General features: G+C 38.4%; 1 protein-coding gene across 4 annotated transcripts in view; it reads left to right on the top strand.

The window, feature by feature from the left end:
* Positions 1-27,586, top strand: part of Zmym4 (zinc finger MYM-type containing 4) — a 112,143-nt gene that overhangs the window by 16,228 nt on the left and 68,329 nt on the right. For 2 of the 4 annotated variants that reach the window (XM_090335257.1, XM_090335256.1), the window contains exons 2-5: positions 11,672-11,717; positions 23,485-24,009; positions 26,162-26,223; positions 26,562-26,732. In XM_090335257.1, coding sequence (XP_090191383.1) covers positions 11,672-11,717; positions 23,485-24,009; positions 26,162-26,223; positions 26,562-26,732 — 804 coding nt within the window. Of the gene's footprint in view, positions 1-1,680; positions 1,752-11,671; positions 11,718-23,484; positions 24,010-26,161; positions 26,224-26,561; positions 26,733-27,586 lie in introns of those variants that run through there. The other 2 variants (XM_090335255.1, XM_090335258.1) reach the window with 2 other exon arrangements.

The raw sequence follows: 27,586 nt of genomic DNA, 5'->3' as shown, positions 1-27,586 counted from the left end.
GCACTGGTTTAGATTCTTGGCCTGGATGCTTTCCCTGAGTTCTTCAGCTCAAGGCTACGACCTAGTCCTTGAGCCAGTGCAGTGTCACTGCACTTTTTCTAGTGGTTAATTGGAGATAAAAGTCTTACCGTCTTTAGTGCCCCAGGCTGGCTTTGAACTGTGACCCCCAGATCTCAGCCTCCTGAGTAGCAAGGATTGTGAGATACCGAGCTGGCTTTAGTTTTATTATTGAGTCTTCTTTACATTTCCATTGCTCTTCAGTTTTTGTTCCAGTACCAAGCTGTTTTTAGTATTATGATTCTGTACTGTAATTTGAAGTCAGTTCTTAGGATATCTGACTATTGCTATTTGGGTCTCTTATGCGGTCATATGAATTTTTGGATTGCTTTATCATTTTTTGAGGAATATTAGGATTTTCAAAGGTATTGATTTTTAATCTGTTTGATCTCTTTTGACTTTCTCGTTTTCACATGATCAATTCTCATGATTTACAAGCATGGGAGGTCTTTCCATCTTCTCACTTCTCACTCAGTTTCTCTCAAAATCAGTGCAATTTTCCTTGTAGAGAGTCCTTTCACTTTATATGTAAAGTTAATACCTAGGTATTTTAATATTGTATATAGAAAAGCTACTGATTTTTGAGTTCTGTTTTTTTTTTTTTTTTCCTTTACAGAGGTAGGAACCAAACTCAGGGTGTTGTACTTGCTAGGCAACTGCTTTTCTACTGAGCTAAATGCTCAGCCCCTTGAGTATTAATTTTATATTGATTTTTGAGTATATTTCTTAAGTATTTGTCAATCCTAAACTTATTTTGATGGAGTCTGTAAAAACTGTTAAGAATAGAATTATATTAGGGCCAGGAGTGGCCCAAATAAAGTGGTAGAATGGTCGCCTAGTGTGTACAAAGCCCTGGGTTCAATTCCCCGGTACACATACACAGAAAAGACTGGAAGTGGTGCTATAGCTCAAGTGAAGAGCTCTAGCTTTGAGAAAGCCCAAGGACAGTGCCCAGGCCCTGTGTTCAATCACCAGGATGGGCAAAAAAAAAAAAAAAAAAAGGAATACAATTGTATCATCAGCAAATAGAAATTATTTGACTTCTCTATTAGGTTGCCATTTGTTTCCTCTTGTCTTATTGCTTTTGGCTAGGAGGAATTCTAGTTTCCTTCTGTTCCTGTTTTCTTGGAGCTTTTGACATAAAAGGATGCTGAATTTTGTCAAGCTTTATGTGATTCTTCAATTGAGATGATGATCCAGGATGTTATATTTATTGATTTAAATGTTGAACCGTCCTTGCATTCCTAGGAGGAAACCAACTTGATCATTGTGTGGTGATATTTTTGATGTATTGTTGAATTTGCTATGCAGGTATTTTATTGAGAATTTTTGCCTCTTTATCAATGAGATTGGGTTATAATTTCTTGTTAAGACTAGTGTGTATATACTAGTATATGTTCTCATTTGGAGAAAGTTTTATGGGCCACTGAGAAGAATATGTGTTGTACAATTACTAGATGAATTCCTCTAGCTGGTTATTACATTTGTTCTATATAGTTATTTAATTCTGGGATTGAATTCCTCTAGCTGTTGATTCCATTTGTTATACATAGTTATTTAATTCTGGGATTTCTTTGTTGATTTTTTTTTGTTTAGATGATTTATCTATTTATTGGTCAAAGTGATGTATTGAAGTCTCCCACTATTGTGCTGGGATTTGACAGTGCTTATAAGTCCAGAAGTTTTTGTTTAACGTGAGTATAAATCCATTCTGTGTATTTGTTAATCACGATGATTTCTTCTTCATGTATAGTTACTTTTATTAATATGAAGTGATTTTCTTTGCCTCTTCTGGCTCATTTTAGTTTGAAGTCTGTTTTATTATGTGTAAATATGGACCCCTACTCAGGGGGTTTGTTCTCATTCTTTCATTCTAAACCTATGTCTTCATTGGTGAGATTTCTTTCCTTTTTTTTTTTTTTTTTTTTTTTTTTTTTTTTTGCCAGGCCTGGGCTTGAGCTCAGGGCCTGAGCGCTGTCCTTGGACTTTCTCAAGGCTAGAGTTCTACCATTTGAGCCTCAGCACCACTTCTGGCTTTTTTTTTCTATGTATGTGGTACTGAGGAATTGAAACTGGGTCTTCGTGCATGCTAGGCAAGCACTCTATCACTATGCCAAACTCCCAGCACCCCTTTTTTTCTCTCTTTTTTTTTTTGGCCAGTCCTGGGCTTAAGCTCAGGGCCTGAGCACTGTCCTTGGACTTTCTCAAGGCTAGAGCTCTACCCTTGAGCCTCAGCACCATTTTGGGCTTTTTTTTCTATGTATGTGGTACCAAGGAATCGAACCCGGGTCTTCATGCATGCTAGGCAAGCACGTTACCACTAGGCCAAACTCCCGGCCCCCTTTCTTTCTTTTTTTGTTAGTCATGAACTTGAACTCTGGGCCTGGGCCCTGTCCCAGAGCTCTTCAATTCAAGGCTATCTTCAGCTCAAGGCTATCGCTCTACCGCTTGAGCCACAGTGCCACTTCTGGTAGTTAATTGGAGATAAGAGCTTCATGGACTTTGGTGCCCAGGCTGGCTTTGAATTGTGATCCTCAGATCTTAGCCTCCTGAGTAGCTAGGATTGCAGGTGTGAGCCACAGGTGCCTGGCTGAGATGTTTTCCTTCTTCCTTTTTTTGGTACTAGGGATCAAATCCAGGACATTGCACTTGCTAGGCAAGTGCTTTGCCACTGAGCTACATCCCACCCGAGATGTGTTTCTTAAGGTGCAAATGGTTGGATCTTCTCCTCTCTCCCAACCCCGCCAGTCCTAGGATTTGAATTCAGAGCCTGGGCGCTGTCCCTGAGCTTCTTTTGCTTAAGGCTAGCACTCTTACCACTTGAGCCACGGTGCCTCTTTTGCTTTTTTCTGTTTATGTGATACTGGGAATTGAACTCAGGGCGTAATGCATGCCAGGCAAGCACTCTACCACTAAGCCACATTCTATTTTTTTTGTTGTTGTTTGTTTTTTTGTTTTGTTTTGTTTTTTTGTGCTGGTAGTAGGGCTCATAGTTTGGATACTATCCCTTAGTTGTTTTTTTTTTTTTGTTGTTGTTCAAGGCTGGCACTCTACCACTTGAGCCACAGCTTCCCTGTCAGCTTTTTTTTTTTTTGGTCCATCATGAGGATTGACCTTAGGGTATGGGTGCTGTCTCTCAGCTTTTTTCACTCAAGGCTAGTGGTCTACCACTTTGAACTACAGAGCTACTTCTGGTCTTCTAGTGGTTGATTGGAAATAAGTGTGTCACAGACTTTCCTGCCTGGGCTGGCTTCGAATCACAGTCCTCAGATCTCAGGCTCCTGAGTAGTTAGGATTACCGATGGGAGCCACTGGTGACTAGCAACAGTTGTTATACTACTACTAAGTTTTGTGCTGACTCTGGGTCTTGAACTCAGGGCCAGAGTGTTGTCCCTGAGCTTTTTTTGCTCAAGATTAGTGCTCTGTGGCTTGAGCCACACATCTCTTTTCAGCTTTTTTGAGGGTTAATAGGAGATAAGACTCTCACTGAGTTTTGTACCCCAGCTGTCTTGGAACCACCAGTCTTCAGATCTCAGCTTCTTAAGTAGCTAGGAGCTAGAAGTGGTGCTATGGCTCAAGTGGTAGAGCTTTAGCCTTGAGAAAACCCAAGGATGATGCTCAGGCCCTGAGTTCAAGCCCAGGATTGGCAAAAAAAAAAAAATGCCCTTAAGTAGCTAGGATTAGTGGCATTAGTCACTAGTACCCGGCTAACAGTTGTTATTTTTCAGGCCTTGAAATAATGTTCTTCCATGTCATCCTTGTTTTAGAGTTTGTGTTGAAAAATTTACTGTAACTCTAGTAGGCCTACCGTTGTAAGAAACTTATATCTTTTCTTTTTCAGTGTTTATTCCTCTTCCTCCTCTTTTGTGTGTGTGTGTGCATGTGTGTGCGTGTGAGTATGCGCGGGCGCACGCGAGTGCCAGTCTTGGGGCTTGAAGTCAGAGCCTGGGCACTGTCCCTAAGCTTTTTTGCTCAAGGCTGGTCTTCTCCCCCTTGAGCCACAGTTCCACTTCCTGTTTATTGGTACTTAATTGGAAATAAGAGTCTCAGACTTTCTTGCCCAGACAGGCTTTGAACCTCAATTCCCAGATCTCAGCTTCCTGAGTAGCTAAGATTTCAGGCATGACCCACAGTTTCCAGCTTCATAGCCATTCTATATTTTATATATTTTGTATTTTAACTATGTCGTGGGAGTTTCTTCTCTGATAATGCCTGTTTAGTGCTATATAAGCCTTGTTCATGTGGGTGATCCTATTTTAAAGTTTGGGAGGACTTTTGTTATTTATTAAATATGTTCTTAATGCATTTAGTTTGTATATCTTTGTCTATACTCAGGATTCACAGGTTTGATCTTTTGATTGAGTTCATAAGGTCCTAAGTGTTTCATCTAATGTCTTTGATCTTATTTCTTTCCATCTTCAATCTCTTGTTACCCTTCATTTCTGAATTTGTTCTGTTTTAGTTGGTAGGATTTCAGTTGAGTTTATCTTATCCATTCAGGGATTGGGACTTGAACTTGGTGTCTGATGCTTTTTTTTTTTTTTTTTTGCCAGTCCTGGGCTTAAGCTCAGAGCCTGAGCTCTATCCTTGGATTTTCTCAAGGCTAGAACTCTACCACTTGAACCTCAGTACCACTTCTGGCTTTTTTTCTATGTATGTGGTACCAAGGAATCGGACCCGGTCTTCGTGCATGCTAGGCAAGCACTCTACCACTATGCCAAACTCCCAGTCCTGTGTGTCTGATGCTTTTGCTTAAAGGCTGGCTTTCTACCAGCTGAGCCATTCCCTAGCCCTGGCTAGGGAAGTTTTATTTGGATTTTTGAGATCCTTTCAGGATTTCAATTTAGGATTTCAGGATTTATTTTTTAAGATTTTTTTAAATTGGATTCCTCTTTTTTCAATATATTTTTATTGTAATTAATAAAAGGGTTAGATTATATTCACCAGATAGAGAATGCATTACTTCACATACATTGATACCCTTTCTCATGATTTGGTCCCCATTTCCCTCCCCCCACCCCTGCCAAAGTATTTTGTCTTCACTTCCATCATGTGTTTGGATTCTCTGGTTGTATCCTGTTTTAAATTTGTTCAGGTTTCTTAATATTACCATTTGTCCTGGTTTTATTGAGTTCATTGTTTGAACTTTCTTCATTGTCACTTGAGCCCTTTATTGTGGAATTGTTGGCTTTTTGAGGAGGCATTGCCTTGTTGATCCCCCCCCATGAGTTCATGCATGTTGGCTGTGTCATGGTGGAGATTTCTGTCTTCCATGTTTTGTTTTTTTTTTTTTTGTTTGTTTGTTTTTTTTTGTGAATTCTTGTAGATTACTTCAACTAGGGATTATTGGCTTGGTTAAGGTGTATCTTTTTTGTGGGGGGGCATCATAGGGCTTGAGCTTGGCCTGGGCGCTGTCCCTGAACTCTTCAGCTCAATGCTACCACCCTACCCTTGAGCCAAGCCCCACTTCCCATTTTCTAGGGGTTAGTTGGAGATAAAAGTCTCAGGTCCTTTTGTGCCGGGCTAGCTTTGAACCTTGATCCTCAGATCTCAGTCTTCTGAGTAGCTAGGATTACAGGTGTGAGCCACCGCCCTTGCAGCAAGGTGTATCTTTTTGTAGCTAACTGGATTTGAGGGGTGTTTCTCAGTGGTCAAATACTCAATTTGGATGCTCAAGGCACTGTATAAAACTCTTTTTTTTTTTTTTTGCCAGTCCTGGGCTTGAGCTCAGGGCCTGAGCACTGTCCTTGGACTTTCTCAAGGCTAGAGCTCTACCACTTGAGCCTCAGCACCACTTCCGGCTTTTTTCTATATAAGTGGTACCAAGGAATCGAACCCGGGTCTTCATGCATGCTAGGCAAGCACTTTAACCACTAGGCCAAACTCCCGGCCCCTGTATAAAACTCTTATCCACTCAGTGGAAGGGCCCTAGAAAGAGGACAAAATAATGATTTACAGTTGTGTGCTGTAAGGTAGGTAGTGTTGTCCAGATATGAGTTTGACGAAATGGAAGAGAGGAAAAAGTAGTGCTAAAAAGTAAAAGTGTGGGGATAAGTAGCCTGTATTTAAAAAAAAAAAGTAAAAATGGAAAAGTAACTGGCATATATATATGTATATATATATATATATATGAAAAAAGTCCATACAGGTAAATGAATAAGAAGCTAAGACAAGTAAACAAAAATACCAACAAAGACAGACATATAAAATGAAGTATAAAATTTTTTAATTGCTTTTGTGTATGTGTGCATCTGTGGGTGTCTCTGTGGAGTATATGGGGTGGAAAAAAATCATGATTTTTTTTTTTTGCTGCTGGAATGGAAGCTTGAACTTGGTGCCTGAGAGCTGTTCTTCAGTTTGTTTGCTTAAGGATGGAACTTTACTACTTGAGCCACAGCTGCACTTCTGACTTTTATTTATTTTTTTGGGTGGTTAATTAAGAGATTCACAAACCTTTCCTTGGCTTAGCTGGCTTTAAACATCATTCCTCAGATCTCAGTCTCTCCAGTAGCTATAATTGCAGGCATGAACCATAGGCTCTCAGCTAGTAATGATGTTCTTTTGGATGAAGTGGCTGGGCTTTCCCTTAGGTCAGGATGTAGAGCCAAAAGTCCTTCATAGATCTCCTATTCCAGGATTCTTTGTTGTCTTGGCTTCAGGTGATGGAATTGTTTCTTAGTTGGGAGGAAGAACCCGAGGAAAACAGCCATTCCCATATCTTCAGAATTCCAGCTGCCTATTACAGTGCTTATTATGTTCTATGGCCTGGGCTATTCAAGAGGCTGAGATCTGTTTCTGAAAAATTTATTCTGTCATCTTTAACTATTTTGCCTACTGAATCAAAGCAGCTGAATTTGGAAACAAGTTCAGTTTCATTTCTTTTGAGGATTAAATCATCTTTTTCTGGCTTGAGATACTAAAGAACTCTGGGCCTGAGTCCCTTAGCTTCTTTTGTTTAAGGCTCTACCACTTGAGCTGTGGTACTACTTCTGCTATTTATTTATTTATTTTTTGCCAATCCTGGGGCTTGAATTCAGGTATGTGGTATGGAATTGAACCTAGGGCTTCATGCTTGCTAGGCCAGTACTCTACCTCTAGCATATGCTTCTGGCTCCCACTTCTGGCTTTTTTGAGTAGTTTATTGGAGATAAGAGTCTTATAAGCTTCCTGCCTGGGCTGGCTTCCAACCTTGATCCTCAGATCTCAGCCTCTTGAATAGCTAGGATTACAGTCGTGAGCAGCTGGCACATACATGTATTTTTCACTAATTAAAAAAAAATGAGCCAAGAGTGTGGCCTAGTGGTAGAATGATTGCATAGTGTGCACGAAGCCCTGGGTTCATCGTACACAGAAAAAGCCAAAAGTGGTGCTGGGGCTCAAGTGGTAGAGCACTAACCTTGAGCAAAAAGTGTCCAAGGCCAGTAACTAGGCTCTGAGTTCAAGCCCCAGGACTGATCCATAAGACAAAGACTTAAGCTCACGCCTTAATCCTAGCTACGAAGGAGGCTGAGGATAGTATTAAAGCCAACAGGGTGAGGAATGTCCCTGCGACTCTTTATCTCTAATACCAGAAAACTGGAAGTGGCACTGTAGTTCAGAGTGGTAGGGTGCTAGCCTTGAGCTGAAAAAGCTCAGGGACAGCACCCAGGCCTGAGTTGAAGCCCCACAAATGACCCCCCCCCCAAAAAAAAAGGCAGGGGTGGGAGGTGAAGGGGGGGTTAAATATATGGCTCAAGTAGTAGAGTGCCTGTCTAGCAAACATGAAGACCTGAATTCAGATCTCGGCACTATAGTTTTTTTCATTAAATAATTAAACTGAATAATTGGCTTTGTGATGACCAGTTATATATCTCTTCAGTGAATTTACATATTGTAAAAAAGGGAGATTATATGTAAGAAATTTTGTAGGTTGCCCTGGTTTATCTGACTTTTCAGAAGTCAAATACTTGTAATTATTTTGTTAGTATATTGGGCTGTAAGAGGTAGTCCAAGGTCTAGTAGCTATGTTGGTACATTTTGTACTTTGAGATCTCAGAACAGTATAATGTTCTGATTTGTTCTTTTTTAAATTTTTTTTCTTTTTGTCAGTCATGGAGCTTGAACTCTGAGATTGGGCATTGTCCCTGAGCTCTTCCATTTAAAGCTACCACCCTACTCCTTGAGCCACAGTGCCACTTCCTCACTTTTCAAGTTTATGAAGTAACTCTTTTATTTATTTTTATTAGTATCTCTTAGATGTACAAGGGGGTTTCCACTTGATCAGATTCACCCATTCCATTACCCTTCTCCCTTTTCCTTCCTTCGTTTTTTTTTTTTTTTTTTTTGCCAGTCCTGGGCTTGAGCTCAGGGCCTGAGCACTGTCCTTGGACTTTCTCAAGGCTAGAGCTCTACCACTTGAGCCTCAGCACCACTTCTGGCTTTTTTGTATTTATGTGGTACCAAGGAATCGAACCTGGGTCTTCGTGCACACTAGGCAAGCACTTTAACCACTAGGCCAAATTCCCAGCCCCCTTCTTTTGTTTTAACAATAGCAGAGTTTCATTATGGAAGTAGAGCCATGGCAAAGTGATAGAGCGGCTGGCCTCAGAGACAGTGCTCTTAGCCCCTGAGCTCAAGCCCCACAACCAACCATTAACAAAAAAAGTTGCATTGTTTTCATAAACATTATTTTGGATTCACTTATCTATTGTAGGGCATCTAGGCTGTTTCTACAACTTGGCTATTGTGAATAGTGCAGCAGTGAACATGGATGTGCAAGTGTCTTTATGGTATCCTGGCTCTTGATGTTCTGGGTAGATGCCTAGGAATGGTATGTGTGGGTTGTAAGGAAGATCTGTGTTTAGTTTTTTTTGAGAAACTTCCAGATTACTGTCCAGAGTGCCAACCAGGCATTTTGCTGTTTATTTTATAAGTAGTTTTGTAGACTTTGTTGCACAAGCTAATTTTGAACTATAGACTTCTGGATCTCAGCCTCATGAGTAGCTAGTATTAGTGGTGTGAGCCATTGGCATTATTCAGCTTCTACCACATTTTCTTAGTGTATGAGTTGGCTGTTGTGAATGGTGCTGCAAAACATGAAGCACATGCAGGTGCTTCTATTGTGTCCTGACTTATATTTCCTTGCATATATGCTCATGAATAGATGGCAAGATCATATGAAAATTCATTTTTAGGTTTTTTTTTTTTGTGTGTGTGTGTGGGGGGGGACCTCCATACTGCTTTCCAGAGTGGTTGCAGTAGTTTACATTTCCTTCAGTGGTTCCTTTTTCTTTGTATTGTCACCAGCATTTGTTTGTGATCTTGATGATTGATGTGACATGATTTCATTTTATCTGAGCATTTCTTAATCTATTTGTTGGCCGTGTACATATTCTGAGAATTGTCTGTTCGGGGAAGATGAATGATTTGTTGAGAGTCTGGTTTTTGGAGTTCCCTGTATATTCTTCAGTCATTGTCTTTGTCAGATGTGTAACAAATGGAGAGTCTCCCATTGTGTAAGTTGTGTTAGAGCAGTCTAGTGACTCCACCACTTGTGCCATATCTTCTGACTTTTCCTACTTAACAGAGATAAGAGTTTCTCAGATTTGTCTGTCTTGTGTGCCTGGCTTCCAGCTGGCATCTTTTAATTTTCTGCCTCCTGAGTAGTTAGGAGTGAGCCACCAGTGCTTGCCATATATATATATATATATATATATATATATTTTTTTTTTTTTTTTTTTTTTTTCCTGGTGGGTCATGGGGTTTGAAGTTGCCTGGGCACTGTCCCTGAGCTCTTCAGCTCAAGGTTACCACCTACCCTTCAGCTAAGCCCCACTTCCGCTTTTCTAAAGGTTAGTTGGAGAAAAGAACCTCAGGTCCTTTTGTTCCCGGGCTGGATTTGAACCTCGATCCTCAGATCTCAGCCACCTGAGTCACTAGGATTACAGGTGTGAGCCACTGGGCCTGGCAAGAATTTTGTCATTATCCTGGTTAACACTGTTGTTTACATATACTTTCTCATATCCCCTCTCATGGCCACATCTACTTTCTTTTCTTCTATACCTGTCATCTTTCTCAGATCTAAGTTTAAATACTTTCCTAGAAATTTCTTTTCTGTAAATTACCTATTTATTACTGGGATTTTTTGTTTGCTTGTTCATCTTGAACTTTCTTTGTCGTAGCATTGATTTATTTCAGAAACCTGGGATTTGGAGTTTAGCGTTTATATTTGTGAATATCAGATGCTGTTGATCACTGAGGTCATTCGTGTTTCCTCTGAAGATAAGTAGATATTTTTTCCCTTAGAACTTTCTCCTCCTATTTCTCCCTTGCATAGAGAGGCTAACTGTATCATTGTCATATCTGGGTCAAGAAGTCATAGTTTTTGTACCATTAGTGTATAGTAGATATGGAAGCAAGAGGCTACAATATTTAGATTTGTGTCTTCTGAGGCTTTCAAGGACTAAGGGTGGATAGAGTTTGTTGATAGAGTTGGTGTGCTTTATTTCCCCTCTTGGCTCTACTTCTTCGGCCCTAACTTAACAGGAACCTTCCTGTAATATGGCTTGACTTTAAGAATGTCATATTTTTGACGATAGTCTAAGCTATCACTGTCAGATGTTCTGTTAATTTTGTTTTATTTATTTATTTTATGCCAGTCTTGGAGCTTGAACTTGGGGCCTGGACTCTATCCCTGAACTTCTGTACTCAAGGCTATCGCTCTACCACTTGAGCCACAGCGCTACTTCCAGCCTTTTCTGTTTATGTGGTACTGAGGAATTGAATCTCCAGGGCTTTATGTATGCTAGGAAAGCACTCTACCACTAAGCCATACTCTCAGCCCATGTTCCATTGATTTGCATGAGAAACTTTACGTAGTAGTTTTTCATTAGTGTTGTTAGTAACTTCTTAAGTATTGGCTGTATTTTATTATTTTTACAAATATATGTAATTGCCCTTTTGTTACGTGAAAATGACAAAAAAGATGAAATTTACTTTATCTCTAAGATGTTTTTGTTGGAAGGCTTTGGCTTGAGCAGTTTTTAAAGTTTATATTTTACTGTATGGAAATATTTTTTGTTGATGTTATACATTGTACATAATTTGACTTGAAAATTATAACTCCTTTGGGGAATAAGGTGTGACACGAAAAATTAAGATAAAAAATTTGAGAGTACAAACAGTACAAGACTGAGGACTCAGAAGTTGCATACCCAGTGCTATGGACATGGTACTGGAGAAATAAACACAACTACATAGTCATAAAAACTTATGACTCTATAGACATAATGTTTTATTACATAGATTATTATGTATCTATGACATACAAACTCTCAGCCTAATTTTGATTATGTTCTAAAATCTAAGTGCCAGTGTATATAGAGATTCCCTTCTTGAATACCTGTTTGTTAAACACGTCATTTGAAATATGATGTAAAAATCAATGTTAATAAATTCTTTAATTAAAAAAATAAGAAGAGGTATCGATGTGTGAGAAATAATGCACCCGCTATCTGGTGAATGTAACTATAACCCCTCTATACATTACCTCGGTAATAACAAATAAAATGAAAAAAAAAAGAAAAAATATTTGAGAGTAACATTTACTTTTTTCTGTCTTTTTTTGCCTTTTCAGTTTGAAAAGAAAAATGGTGCAGGTTTTGATGAAATAATAGAGAACTGTAAGTACTATTTGAGAAAAAAAAGTCATTTTTTAGATAGATGTAATTCTGGATAAAGCAGACTGCTTAGTTAGGGCTAACTTATATGATAATTAGTCCTGTTTGATAGTCTAGATCTCATTATTTGTGTTAGTACTTGTAGGTTCATTTGACTTGTGAATCTTAACTATTTTTCAGTAAATGTTTTCTTCTCAGTTTTAGTGCACTAAATATAACAATACTTATAATAGTATTAATCATGTAGAAAATTATGTTTACCATTCCTACTTAATTCATTTACAGTCTCTTAATTTTCTTTTTAGAGTCTTGTGTTATAGCATTTTAAAAGTAACTTTTGTTTCTATGATTATAAAAGTAATACATTTAATTTACAATATAAAAATTAATAAGCAGAAAGTTAAAGTCTTTATCGTTATCTTTCTTCAGAAATAACCAGTTTTAACAGATTAATATATATCTTTCCAGACTTTTTTTAATGAGTATACAAAGTCATATGGTATATGGGGATTTACATGTCTGTGAATGAATCATGTTAATACTATTGCTGTATAGATACCAATGAATAGTGGCCTATGACATTCTTTGTAATCGTCACTATTTTTTTAGTATGATTGTAATTGTAATTTATCTAGCTTCTTATATACAAGTATAAACTATTTTCAAATTTTTGTTACTGTAAACAACACTGAATGTTGAAATATTTGTGGAGAATAAGTTCAAAGAACAACATTGATGAATTATTATTATTATTATTTATTTATTTATTTTTGGCCAGTCCTGGGACTGCGTCTTGGCACCGTTCTTGAGTTTTCTCAAGACTGGCACTCTGCCACTTGATCTACGGCACCATTTCTGGCATTTTGTTTGTGTATGTGGTACAGAGGAATTGAACCCAGGGTTTTGTGCATGTAGGCAAGCACTCTGCTATTAGGCCACGCTCCAGCCCACATTGCTGAATTATTAGAGGATGTTTATGAGCTTGGTTAAGAAGGATATCATTTATCAACTGAATTTAAGGAAAATCAATCCCTTTACCCCTTTCCAATTTCCTCTCTCCCTTGTCCCCTTTCCCTCTTTGCTCCATTTGCCCTTCCCACCATTAGGATATGTGAATACCTTCTTTTTAAAAAAAATTTTTTTTGAAATTATGATGGCAGTATTTTTGAGTGCTCAAGTTTTTTAGCCTGCAATCTTAACTATGTTACTTGACGCATAGAATGATATTCAGTGGATTTTTTTTTTTTTTAGTTACTGAATGCCCCTTTAATAGAAGGCTATAAAATAAGAGTCTGGCTAGTTTATCCAAAAGAAACACTTCAACAGAATTCAGGGTAGAAGTAAAAAATATATTTCCTTTACATACATGGCAAAGGCTCATGGATGTTTCTACTGTTTTTACAGAAAGTGGTTCTAACTGGGTGCTGGTTGTTCAAGCCCATTATCCTGGCTACTCAGTAGGATGAGATCTGAGGATCAAGGTTCAAAACCAGCCTAGGCAGGAAAGACCATGAAACTCTTAACCTCCAATAAACTACCAAAAACACTGTAAGTGATGCTGTGGCTCAAGTGGTAGAACACTAGCCTGAGCAAAAGAGTCTCAAGGACAGCACCCAGTCTCTGATTTCAAACCCTAGGACCAGCACAGAAAAAAATAAATAAATAAAAGCAGTTCTGTTCAGTAGTTTTGTTTTCTGAATACTATTTTTAAATTTCATGTTCTTAGGAGAAAGGTTTCAAGTAACTTGATGATTTTACTGAAATATATCCTTCTGCCGTTACTTCTTGTTTTCATGATTTTTTTTTCCTAGTCCTAGGGCTTGAACTCAGGCCATGAGCACTGTCCTTGGGCTTTCCTCAAGGCTAAAGCTCTATCACTTGAGCCACAGCACCAATTCCGGCTTTTCTATGTATGTGGTATCAAGGAATTGAACCCAGGTCTTCATGCTAGAGGCAAGCACTCTACCACTAAGCCAAACTCCTGGCCCTCATGAAATAATTTTTGAATACCTTCTCTGTGCATACTTTTGCTCAAATCTGTATATTGGTAATAAAAAATGAACTAAATGACTTTCTAACTAAGTTTTTAGTCTGATGCTTTAAATTGATTTGTTCCATTTGTCTTATTTTTGCTTTTGTAACAATTTTAAAATGGAATCAGGAACCTGAAGGCCTTAAGTTACTGTAGTGCTCTGTTCCGAATATTGAGATTTATATTTCTGATATGGGGTGGGATTTTGCTCTACTCAATCAAGTGCTATTAAGCTGGAGGGAGGGAGAAGGGCTGGGATTTAGTTCAATGGTAAAGTGCTTGTCTAGCATGTGGGAGGCCCTTGGCTTGATTCCTAGCACCACAGGAAAGAGAGATGGGAAGAAAATGCTGGAGATTAATAAGGTTTTTACACCAAATGTTGTATGTAAATGGTATGATAAAGATTACCCTTTAGCCTTCCCTCCCTCTCTCCCTCCTTCCCTCTCTCCCTCCCTCCTTCCCTCCTCTTTCCTTTCTTTCCTTCTTTATTTCTCTCTTTCTCCTTCTTTTGCCTGCCTATCCACCTGCTTGCTTTCTTTCTTTCTTCTTTCTTTCTCTTTGTCCTGGGGCTTGAATTCAGGGTCTGGGGACTGTTCCTGAGTTTCTTGTGTTCAAGGCTGGCACTGTATTTACCACTGGAGCCACAGCACTACTTCTGGCTTTTTTCTGTTTATGTGGTACTGAGGAATCGAACCCAGGGCTTCATGCATGCTAGGCAAGCACTTTGCTACTAAGCCTCTTCTTTTCTTTTTCTTTCTTGCTTTTATTTGGGAGGGTGGGTGGGTGGGTTGTGGGATTTAAACTCTGGGCCTGGGTGCTGTCCCTGAGATCTTCAGCTCAAGGCTATCACTCTACCCCTTGAGCCACATCACCACATCTGGTTTTCTGGTGGTTAATTGGAGATAAGAGTCTCCTGGACTTTTGTGCCAGGGCTGGCTTTGAACCACGATCCTCAGATCTTAGCCTCCTGAGTAGCTAGGATTACAGGCATGAGCCACCAGTGCTTGGCCCTTCTTTTCTTACAGGAAAGAACTATTGAAAGCTCTGGAGGTTTTTTTAAAAAAAATGCTTTGGAAGACATTGGCCTCTTTCCAGGGAGGGATTTTAATATCCAGCAATGATAAGGCAAGACTACTGTATACTTGTTGTTTACAAAGTCTTGGTGGTCATTCAAGGCCTTGTTGGTTTTGTTTTTGTTCTTGTTTTTGGTGGGTCCTGGGGCTTGAACTCCACCTGGGTGCTGTCCCTGAGCTCTTCAGCTCTTGGCTACTGCCCTGCCCCTGGGCCTGGGCGTTGTCCCTGAGCTCTTCAGCTCAAGACTACCACCCTACCCTTCAGCCAAGCCCCACTTCCATTTTCTTTCTTTTTTTTTTGCCAGTCCTGGGCTTGAGCTCAGGGCCTGAGCACTGTCCTTGGACTTTCTCAAGGCTAGAGCTCTACCACTTGAGCCTCAGCACCACTTCCGGCTTTTTTTTTTCTATATATGTGGTACCGAGGAATCGAACCCGGGTCTTCATGCATGCTAGGCAAGCACTTTAACCACTAGGCCAAACTCCCGGCCCCCCCTTTTTTTTTTATTGTAATTAGTAAAAGGGTTACATGATATTTGCCAGATAGAAGGTGCATTAATTCACGTACATTGATACCCTTTCACATGTCTTGGTACCCATTTCCCTCCCCCCCCCACTTCCATTTTCTAGAGGTTAATTGGAGATAAGAGTGGCAGGTTCTTTTGTGCCAGGACTGACTTTGAACCTTGATCCTCAGATCTCAGTCTCCTGAGTAGTTAGGATGACAGGTGTGAGCCACTGCACCCAGCAAGGCCTTCAATTTTGTTTTAGAATTCATGTCCAGAAAAAAAAAAGGCTATAGCTCAGTACTTCAAACTGAACATTGTAGTGACAGACTTAGGAAGTATCCAAAAGCATACCATAAGAAGGGCTGTAATTACAAGCCATTGTTATACTTTTTGGGCAACCACAGGGTTGGTACTGGGAGTTGAACTTAAATCCTTACACTTGCTAGGCAGATGCTCTTTATCACTTCAGCCACACTCCCATCCATTTTTACTTCAGTTATTTTGGGGATTGGATTTTGTATTTATGCCTCTGCTGGCGTGGACTGTGATCTTTCTTATACCTCCTTCATAGCTGGGATGACAGCTACACCCAACTACGGGTTGAGACAGGTTTGCTAATATTGATCTTGAAAAATGATCCTTTGCTTCCCTGGTAGCTAGGATTACAAGTATGAGATATCACAGATTGAGGAATGAGATAGTTAGGGCTGGCCTGGAACTTACTGTACAGCCCAACCTCAGCCTTCTGAATTTTTTTTTCCATTTTAGTCTTCATTGATAATTGTTAAAGAAAACATTAGCTAATAGAATTGGTATGTCTTATGCTTAATGAACTCATAAGAATAACTAAATGCTGTTAAAAATAAAAATAAATTTACATTGACTATTGGTATGAAAATACAATTATACAATCTGTTTTGTAATTTTTTTTTTTATAATTTTTGGTCAGTCATGGGGCTTGAACTCTGGGCCTGGGCGCTGTCCCTGAGCTTTTCAGCTCAAGGCTATTATGCTTTACCACTTGAACCACAGAGCCACTTCCCATTTTCTGATAAGAGTCTCATGGACTTTCATGCCTGGGCTGGCTTTGAACACTAATCTTCAGATCTCAGCCTCCTGAGAAGCTAGGATTATAGGCATGAGCCATAGGCTCCCAGCTTGTTTTTTTCTGGGGGGGGTGGGGTTGGTTGGTTGTTAGGCTTGGATTCTGGGCCTGGATGCTGTCTTTGAGCGCTTCAGCTCAAGGCTACAGTCCTACCCTTTGTGCCACAATTCCACTTCTACTTTTCTAGTGGTTAATTGGAGATAACAGTCTCAGTTCTTTAGTTCTTGGACTGGCTTTGAACCTCGATCCTTAGATCTCAGCCTCCTGAGTAGCTAGGATTACAGACATAGGATTACAGCCCATCCTCCCCTCCTTTAAAAAAAAAAATATATATAATATATATATATATATATGTACACATATATAGTTATGAGTCCTCAGGCTTGAACTAGGGCCTGGGCACTGTTCTTGAGATGCTTTGCTCAATGGTAGCATTCTATTACTTAACTTAATTGGAAATAGGACTCTTACGGATTTTCTTGCCCTGGCTTGCTTTGAACCACAATCCACAGATCTCAGTCTCCTGAATAGTTAGGATGATAGGCATGAGCCACTGGTGGCCAGCTAAAAAGATATTTTAACATTGCTTGTTTTCTGAATTGTATGAAGTATGAACTTATTAGATTCGTTATTTGAAACTGTTTATTTGAAAACAAAAGATTGCAACTGCATCTTGTATGGCAAGAAAGGAAGGAAGTTAAAATTTAAAAAAATCATAAATAGGGCTGGGAGTTTAGCCTAGAGTGCTTGCCTAGCATGCACGAAGACCCAGATTTGATTCCTCGGTACCACATACATAGAAAAAGCTAGAAATGGTGCTGTGGCTCAAGTGGCAGAGCTCTAGCCTAGAGAAAGAAGCCCAAGGACAGTACTCAGGCCCTGACTTCAAGCCTCAGGACTGGCAAAAAAAAAAAATCATAAATATTATAACTAGTCTTTGAGATCTCTGTGATATATTATGTCTATAGCTATTTACTTGAATGACTTTTGCTTTATTTGATCATTTATTTTTCTTTAAATTTACTTTTCTACTTTCAAAAATAATATGATTCTGAAATAGTGAACATTTTGAATGTATGTAAAAAGGTGTTGTCTCTTATATCTGTGAATCTTCGTACTCTGGAGGCTGAGATCAGAATGATGATGGTATAACACCAGGCCAGGCAAAGTGTTTATGAGGTATCCTATCTCCCAGTTACAGGGAATATGGTGGTGTGTTCCTATCCCGGTTTTGTGAGAAGTGTAAATAGAATGGATGGGAATTCATGTTGGCCCTGGGAAGAAAGCAAGACTCTATTAAAAAAAAAAAAAAAAACTAAAGCAAAATGGGCTGGGATAGAAGTGGAGTTATTCAAGTGGTAGAGTGCCATCCTTGAGCATAAAAAGTAAGGGACAGCACTCTGGCCCCAGTTCAAGCCCCAGTATCAACACTAAAAAGAAAAAATGTCTGGGTATGTCTCAAGTGATAGAGTATTGCTGAGCAAGTGCAGGGTTCTGAGTTTAGAGTTCAGTGTCACAAAAAAGAAATGTTGTGGGAATATTTGTGGTTTAATTCATAAGTCGAGGACATGCCAAGATATAGTAGGCCCTGGGTTGTTCACCAACAGTACACCAAAAAAAAAAAAAAAAAAGCAGTCCTGGGGCCTGAATTCAGGGCCTGAGCACTGTTCTTGAACATTTTTTGCTGAAGGCCAGCACTGCCACTTGCGTCACAGTACTACTTCCGGCTTTCTTTTTTTTTTTGAGTATATGGTACCAAGAAATCGAACACAGGGCTTTGTGCATGGTAGGTGAGTACTCTGCCACTAGGCTATGCTCATGGTGTGCAAAAATTTTATTTCATAAAATGTATCATGTTGTATTGTACTACTCTAATGTGCTTCAGTTTAAACAGGATATTGATGGTTTTTAGGTACATGTTGAGTATTTGTATGAGTATAGGCATCATTGATCTTAATCATTGTTTCTGGAATGCTACAGTTTTCAGTGGTCACTGAAAAAATTAAACTCTGTTGTTTTTAGTTGTCCTACAAATGAAGAACAAATGGTTGTTTGGTTTCTAGAGGTATTTTAAAATACTGTAATTTTTTTTTTCTATATTAGGTCTCAAACTTTGGGCCTTGAACTTGTTCAGTTTTCTTGCTCATGCCTGGCACCCTATAACTTGAGCTACTATAATCCTTTGTTAGTTAACTGGAAATGGAGTTTGAAAGAAGATTGACATGTATTCTAGGTATAATCTCATTTTTATGAAAAGTTGTCCTCTGGCAACTAAACTAAGATTTTTTTTTTTTCAGTTTAGGGTTATAAATAGGAAATGGTGTTCTTTTTTGAGAGGGGGAGTGTCATGGGGCTCGAACAAGGCCTGGGCACTGTCCCTGAGTCTTCACTTCAGCTCAAGGCTACTGTCCTACCCCTAGAGCCACAACCCCACTTTCCATTTTCTAGTGATTAATTGGAGATGAGCCTCACGTTCTTCAGTGCTGTTCTGGCTTTGAACTGTGATCCTCAGATCTCAGTCCTGAATAGCTAGGATTACAGAGGTGAGCCACTGCATCTGGCTAATTTTGTTGTTTTTCATTTGTAGTAATTAATTTTTTGGGGTGGGGGTTTGTCATGGGGCTTGAACTCTAGTTCTGGGCATTGTCCGTGAGCTCTTCAGCTTAAGGTTATTGCTCTACTTCTTGAGCCACAGAGTCACTCCCATTGTCTGGTGGTTGATTGGGAGATAAGATCTCAGGGACTTTTCCACTTTTCCTGCCAGGTCTGGCTTTGGACAGTGATCCTCAGATCTCAGCCTCCTGAGTATCTAGGATTATAGATGTGGCACTAGCGTCCAGCTTATAGTAATTAAACTTGTTATGTAATCTTGTCTTCATGAATTTTAAGTATCATCTTTTCATTGATAAATCCTAAATTGCTTTTTGATGGTTATTTTGGAGATAGTCTTATTGACATTTCTGCCTAGGCTGGTCTTGAACCCTGATCCTAATGATCTCAGTTTCCTAAGTAGCTAGGATTGTAGGTACGAGCCATCAGTACCTGGTTTAATTTTCCTACACCTCTGGAACTTATTTTGGTGTTAGTTAAGGATCTGGTTTTTCCCAGGGGCTGCCTGCTTCTACTCCTAATATTGTATCCTAAATTTAGATGTAGAGATGTTGAAAGTTGTTTGCAACATTACTTTTTAGTATTGATTTCTTACCTGGAACTTAAACTGCTGGACTTTTAAAATGCATTTCATTCATGAAAATTGTTACAGAGCACATGCTGTGTGGCTTGCTAGTAAAGATTAAGTGTTGAATAGATAAGGTTCTTAATTTTAACCTTTAGGTGTTTACGGTCTGACTCCCTACTTTGACTCACACATTAAATAAAGGAGGGGAGAAAGCACCATCTTGTTTCTTTGTCCTTTGCCATGAACAGTTCTTTCCTCCAATCACTTTGAAGCCAACATGAAAGCCAGAAGGAACACAGTAGACCACCTACTAGCATTGATATGTCTTACTGTAATAAAGCTTTATTTGACTAATTCTGATTGCCACCCTGGCCACCACTGATCACGCAGCCTTTAACGGGAAATGCATATTCACACCTAAATGCCTCTAATTCTTCGTGTATTTAAACCTGTAGATCCTATCTATGTGCTGAATATGGTAACGTACTATCTCCCATGGCTGCATACACCGTGTAATCTTTCCCTGTTCTTTACCGTGGCTCCTTCATTGATGTGTAGAGGCAGGTGGTCAGAACTAGCATGTAAAACTGCTGGCCTTCCGTCTAAAATTCGTTTCTTATTCTTACGAGAATTTTCAAATAAATGGGAAAACTGAAAGATAATATATGAAATGTAGCGCTCCTTATCTCCACTTTGTCTTCTGTTCTCTATGTTGTGCTAGGAGGCAGTAAGTAACAGGCATGATAACTGATCAGTGTGTGTGTGTGTGTATGTGTGTGTGTGTGTGTATGTGTATGTGTGTGTGTGTGTGTGTGTGTGTATGTGTATGTGTGTGTGTGCTGGTACTAGGGCTTGAACTCAGTCTAGGCACTATCCCTAAGTATTTTCACTCAAGAGTAGCTCTCTGCTCCTTGAGCCACAGCTTCACTTCTGTGTTTTGTTGGTTAATTGGAGATAAGACCCTCATGGATTTTCCTTCATGGGGTGGTTTCAAACCTTGTTCCTCACACTTTAGCCTCCTGAGAGGTAGATGACAAGCATGACATACCAGAGCAGGGGCCGTAAATTTTTTAGTGTGTATTTTCCAAGATGTTAGCATACGTTTTACTATCTATTGTCTCAATTTATTTTAGGAAATATGAGAATGAGTTTAATAATTTTATTTCCTCTATATTTAATAGCAAGTGTATTCCTTATATATTATAAAAGTTTTCCTTCCTATGTATGACATCACTATGAACTCAAATTTTTATTTACATTAACACTTTCTGATTGTCTTTCATTTTCATGTCTTTACAAGCTAGCATACTTTTTTTTTTATTTTTTGCCAGTCCTAGAACTTGAACTTAGGGCCTCAGCAGTGTCCTTGGGCTTTCTCAAGGCTAGAGCTCTGCCATTTGAGCCATGGTGACATTTTTGGCTTTTTCTATGTATGTGGTACCGAGGAATCAGACCCGGGCCTTTGTGTATGCTAGGCAAGCACTCTACCAACTAGGCCATACACCTGGTCCTAGCACAATCCTTTCTAAGCATAAATCATGTGCTGAATGAATGTGTCAGTGTTTTACCCATTGAGAGCTATTGAAGGTTCTTAAAAGAGAGTGTAATATAGAATGATTTATATTTAATTAAATTAAATTAATTTATTTATTTAGTGGGTCATGGAGCTTGAACTCAGCCTGGGCACTGTCCCTGAGCTCGTCATCTCAAGGATACCCCTCTACCTCTGGGCCTGTGTGCTGTCTCTGAGCTCTTCAGCTCAAGGCTACCCTCTTACCCCTGGGCCTGGGTGCTGTCCCTGAAATCTTCAGCTCAAGGCTTCCCGTTTTCTAGAGGTTAATTGGAGATAAGGGTCTCAGGTCCCTTTGTGCCTGAGCTGGCTTTGAACCTTGATTCTCAGATCTCAGCTTCCTGAGTAGCTGGGATTACAAGTGTGAGCCACCGTTCTGGCTTATGAGTTATATTTCAGAAAGATGCATTTGGTGCCTATGGAAAGGACAACTTCAGATCAGCCTTCATTTAGGTTCGGGACAGTTTGGACTTAGTTACAGATAAGGAAATTTATTGGATCATAGAGTCCAAGTAAGAGTTGAAGACTCTTAACATATGGGCCTCAAGAGTAGATGAGAACAAAAATACTAGTGACATGGTTATTTCCAGTCTTTGCTTCACTTTGTGTCCTAGTTTTTTTTTTGCCAGTCCTGGGGCTTGAACTCAGGGCCTGGGCATTGTCCCTGGGCTTTCCTCAAGGCTAGTGCTCTACCACTTAAGCACAGCACCCCTTCCGGCTTTTTTCTATGTATGTGGTACCGAGGAAATGATCCTAGGTCTTCGTGCATGCTAGGCAAGCACTCTACCACTAGGCCAAACTCCTGGCCCCACTCTAGTTTTTATCTTTAGTTTGCCTTGTTATGGATCAGTTAAACTTTATTTGGGCATGAAATTCATAAGAATATAGTTGCTTCCTGGGTATTTATATGAATTGAGTTAGTGTAATGTAGGATATAAAGATTGTGTGTGTGTGTGTGTGTGTGTGTGTGTGTGTGTGTGTGTGTGTGTGTGTGTGTGTTAATGCTATAGGCTATTACAGGGCCTTCTTACTATACCACTGAAGATGTAGTATAGGAAGAGATTTGGAGTATTAAAACTAGGTGCCAAGTAGAAGAAATAGATTTGAGAATTGAGCAATATAATTGATAGAATTTGTCAGGAGAAAGGAAAATTGGAACAGTTCTTTCTTACCTCTTAAGTTTCTGCTGATTTGGTATAATATCTGTTAATGAAGTGTAGGATATGTATTTTCTTTGAATGACTACTTGATGTCTTGAATTGGAAATAGATGAAAAGGTAAACTGAAGTGACTAGTGGGAAAAGTCAAGATTATGCAGATAAATAGAATAGTTTGAGTTTATGAAGTAAGATCTGGAATCCTAAAAGAAAGCATATACAGTGGAAGAAGTATACAAAATAAATCAGTAGGCTAATTAGAAAAGTAAAAAGAAGTATAGTGTCAGAAGTTGCCCAAAATTTTTATCCAGAATAAAAGAAAACAATTAAAAGAACATGAGAACTGAAAAAAAATGTGTACTGGATTTGACAAGAGACATTAGTGAGAGGAATTATGGAGGGAGTGGGTTGTTGATTACATTGAGCTCAGAGGACTGATTGTTGGGGGGAGGGAGTCAAAACAAACTAATGTATTGTACAAGTCTGTGATAGAAAGCTGGCAGGTGATGGCAGTGTAAGGTAGGCAGTTTTGGAATGAAAGATTTTAACATTTAGTTATGAACAGTGAACAGGTTCTTTAGAATTTAGGGTAGTTAAATTTTATTTCTGTATTTAAATACTTAAACTTCAACTGCATTAAGTTTGTTTGTTAGGGCAGAGAAAATGGGAATCTGAGACCAAAGACCTGTCTTCTGTTAGAAATATCCAGGGTCCAGCTTCCCTGCACACTCACTGTAAAAATCATAATTACTACTTTCATTTTCCCTTCTCTATTCCAGTCACTGTGCTAATAATCCTCACCACAAATTAATTTTCAAGGTGAGTATTAAAGTATTTTATACAGATTCTGAGAGTTTAACTTCTTAGGATGACAGATTTTCAGGATTATACTAGAGCCTGATGTGTCTGGTTGTGATCTTGATGTTCTTGCCTCTATATCCAATTGTTTTCAAAATTTTAAAAACTTGCAGGTAGGGATAGTAATATCTTTCACACTTATATCAAAGTGTTAAATTAGTACCATGATAATAATAATGGTATCTATATTGTGTTTGAAAAGAAAAAAATTGGTTAAATACCAGAAAGACCTTATTAATTATGGTCCTCTTCAGCATTGTCACTTGTCTAAACAGTATTTTGCTTTTTAAGGTGGTGGTATCATGGATACAGAAATGTCTGAAGATATAGACCACAACCTAACTCCTACCCTTGACAGCATGTCTTATGGAATGCCGAATCAAACGGGATCTGAAAATTCATTGCTGGATGAAGATGATTATTTTTTGAACTCTGGGGATCTTGCAGGAATTCCAGTCGTTGGTAGTGACAATGAGGATGAACAGGATTTTAGTTCAAAGGACAATCGTGTTTCTTCAGTTCATACTGATGATAGTTTGGAAGTAGAGAGAAGAGCTATACAGCATGAATCAGACAATGAAAATGAAATACAAATTCAAAATAAATTAAAAAAAGACTTTCCTAAACAGTTTGATCAGGTTTCTGTCTTTAAATCGATACGGAAAGATTTTAGTTTAGTAAGAGAAAACAGCAAAGAGACATTTTCTGGGAAGGAGAAAAATAGAGACCTAACTTATCATGAACGTGAAAAACGGTTGGATAAATCCCATAAAGATTTGGATTCAAGGTTGAAAATCAGTTTTTTTGATAAAGCAGGTAATAATTGTTGGCATAGATCCATAAAACATACTGAAAACTACTGATAATATTGCTTTTATTACTTTTGATATTAAGTGAATTGTGAACAGTTAATTCATTGTAAACTTGCCTTTTTCATTTATTGTTATTTTGCGGAATGGTTAAGTTTTTTACCCCTTGTAACTTTTTTTTTTTTTTTTTTGCCAGTCCTGGGCTTGGGATCAGGGCCTGAGCACTGTCCTTGGACTTTCTCAAGACTAGAGCTCTACCACTTGAGCCTCAGCACCACTTCCGACTTTTTTCTATGTATGTGGTACCGAGGAATTGAACCCGGGTCTTCGTGCATGCTAGGCAAGCACTCTACCACTAGGCCAAACTCCCTCCTCCCTTCCCCCCCGTAACTTTTGATAACAGTATAAATGGTTGAAAATAGCTTTAAACCATAATTCTCTCTCCTTTGGTTGCAGTATTTTGGTGAGAAGGGAAAATATTTTAATCATCAGTTCATTTTCTTTGGTTGACTATTGGAACCTAAAGTTAGATTTTACTTTTTTTGTACTATAAGCTGTAAGCCATCATTTAAACAATTGCCCCTCCGGTTGGTCTGAATTAAGGGAATTTACTTTTTATTTTTCTTCCTATTTTACCAGTTTCTTGAAGCTTCTTTTAGCCTCTTTATCCAGAGTGTCCTTACATTTTAATACTAGTTCCATGCAGTAAATATATATATATATATGTGTGTGTGTGTGTGTGTAAATATGCATATATACATATATTTCTTTGCTTTGCTCTCCTATTTGCCTGTATGGTATTCTCTCTCTTTGGATATGTACTTATAAAAGTACTTCTTATTCAGCAGTATTCAGTTCCTAAACTTCTTCTATGTTGTAGTCTTTCATAAACACTGTATGTTAAGAATTGTTTGCTTTTTTATATTCCCTCAGCATTTGTCTTTGCCTCATTATAGTACTTATCACATAATATTATAGCTCTGATTTGTTTTGTTCATTTCTGCATTACTACCAGTTCAGGAGTTTCTTGATGGTTAGGTTGTTTCTTACTCATCTTTGTATCTTGGGACTTAAACTGGTTCAGTAAAAATTGTAATCCTTCCACAGATTTCAGTAGATGTGAAGGAGAACAAGTACACTGTACCAATTATTGTGACTCCTTTTTCTTTTTCTTTTCTTTTTTTCTTTTTTTTCTTTTTTTGCCATTCCTGGGGTTTGAACTCAGCTTGGGGACTGTCCCTGTTCTTTTGCTCAAGGCTAGTCCTCTACCACTTGAGCCACAGTGCCACTTCTGGCTTTTTCTGTTTGTATGTCACAGAAGAATCGAACCCAGGGCTTCATGCTTGCTAGGCAAGCACTCTACCAATAAGCCACATTCCCAACCCTCATATAATTCTTTTGAAAATTAGAAAGGTATAATAGAACAAACCAGAACTGTGAAAAACAACCATTATTTTTAGTATTCATTCTGTGCAAGGCTATGTAAAGGAATACTGTATTTTCCAATACAAATAATTTAGTGTTCATTTTCAGTATCCTTATAGAGCACATTGAAAATTTTAGGGGTCTTTTTTTCTGAAGGTTGCATAATGTCTATTAATAGAAAGAACAAGATAAGACAAATAGAAATGTCAGTGACCCAATTGAATAGCGTAAGATTTAGTTTATAATTAAAAATAATGGGAGAAGAGTTTGCCACAGGGAGTACCAGGTTTCTTTCAAATAACCAAAACAGTGTGTTTTAGTGATATTTAAGAGAGAGATAATTTTGAACTTGTAACAGGAAATATTTTGTAGAGGTGAGATGAATTTTGAACTGAGCAGAATCTGGAAAAGTATTAAACATTCAGATAAGGAAAACATGGAAAAGAATTAGCAAAAGTAAGAGGACAGCAAACAGTTTCATAGCATGATGTTTGAGCAAAGAAAAGGTGTGAGGTAAGGCTGAAAGGTAGTTGAATCGGTAGGTTGTGAAGGCTAGGTTGTGTAGAACTTAAGGAACACAGCGTTCTTGGGTGGTGTTGGGATCTAGTTTACTTTGGTGAACATCTTTGGAGAAGAGAGGTGATTATTAAATGATAGTTTTTTAGGTCACTCTTTATTTAAGATTTGTTATTCATATACATGTGTTTGTTTGTTTGTTTGTTTTCTTTCAATAGCTAATCAAGTTGAAGAAACATTACATACTCATTTACCACAAACCCCAGAAACAAACTTTAGGGTAAGTTTTCAGTGTGTGTAGATTGCTGTTGATTGTGGCAAGTGTCAAAGTTTTCTTTATGACCCTTTCTAAACTATATGTTAGGTAGAACATTGTTTGCTTTTAAAATTTACTGATTATTTGGGTAAGAACATCTTTGGAGACAGTCTAAGAAGCCTGTGCTCCTAGGTTTTTTATTTGTATTTGATAATTTAAACACATTTACTTTTAGGCATAGGAACTCTTAACACATGTCCATAAAATTCTTCATTTCCCTTGAGCTTTTCTTTGGTCGTTGGACCTGAAGAGGAATAGTATTAAAATTTGAATATTTATTAATCCTTTATATTGTGTTTTAGGATTCCAGCTACCCATTTGCCAATAAAGAACCCATTGGTTCGGAACTGGGGAATTCCTTTGCATCAAATATTAGAATTAAAGAAGAACCTTTGGATGATGAGTATGACAAAGCAATGGCACCACAGCAGGGACTTCTAGACAAAATTAAAGATGAACCTGAAAATGCTCAAGTAATCATTTCACCTTTTTAACCCTCTTCCTTTTATTCCATACATTATTTATTTGAGAGAGGAAGTGCTTGAGAAGTGAAGTAGAGTAGGCACCATTGGCTCACATCTATAATCCTAGCTACTGAGGAGGCTGAGATTTGCAGAATTAGGATTCAAAGCCAGCTCAAGCAGAAGTCTTTGAGACTACAGCTTCAAAATAATGAGCAAAAAACGGGGGTAGAGGCATGATCCACGTGGTAGAGCGGTGGCTAAACAAGTTAACTAAACAGTCATGAGACCCTAACAGGGGAGGTGAAGTGAAATGGTTGGTTGATAAGATGAAAAGAGACTGTTTAGGAGGTTGAGGCAGTTTGAGTTATCTTGTAAGACAATTACATGAAAACATTTTTGAATAGTAATTAAAGCTTTTAATCATCTTTGTTCTTTAATACTACTATGATTTTTGCAATGCATTTTAGTACAAGTTAGGGAACCAGTAAGTTTGAAGGTGAGTCTCAGAAGAATGAATGAGTTTCAGAAGGTGAGAAGTAAAGACAGCATGATTTAGCTATTTTCTGAAATAATATTTAATCTGGAGAAAGCTTAACTTTTCTATCTTTCTGTTAGATTATGGAGTTTGAGAATATGAAACTTTTGTGGAAGAAAACTTTTATTCATTATTTTTTTAAATTTCTTAACCTTGCCACCATTGACAAGATAATTCTTTGTTATGAGAGTCTGTCCTGTACAATACAGGATCTTTAGCAAGATTCTTTGCCTGTATCTTCTAGATATCAGTAGCATCCCTTTCTCCCACCACTTGTAACAAGCAGAAGTGTCTTCAGATACTTACCAAATGTCTCCGAATAGCTGGG

This window comes from Megascapheus bottae, chromosome 6, assembly GCF_031878675.1.
Source record: "Megascapheus bottae isolate mThoBot1 chromosome 6, mThoBot2.hap1, whole genome shotgun sequence".
Lineage (NCBI taxonomy): Eukaryota > Metazoa > Chordata > Mammalia > Rodentia > Geomyidae > Megascapheus > Megascapheus bottae.
Note: the sequence above shows the minus strand (reverse complement) of the source record. Positions and strands in the feature narration are given on the sequence as shown.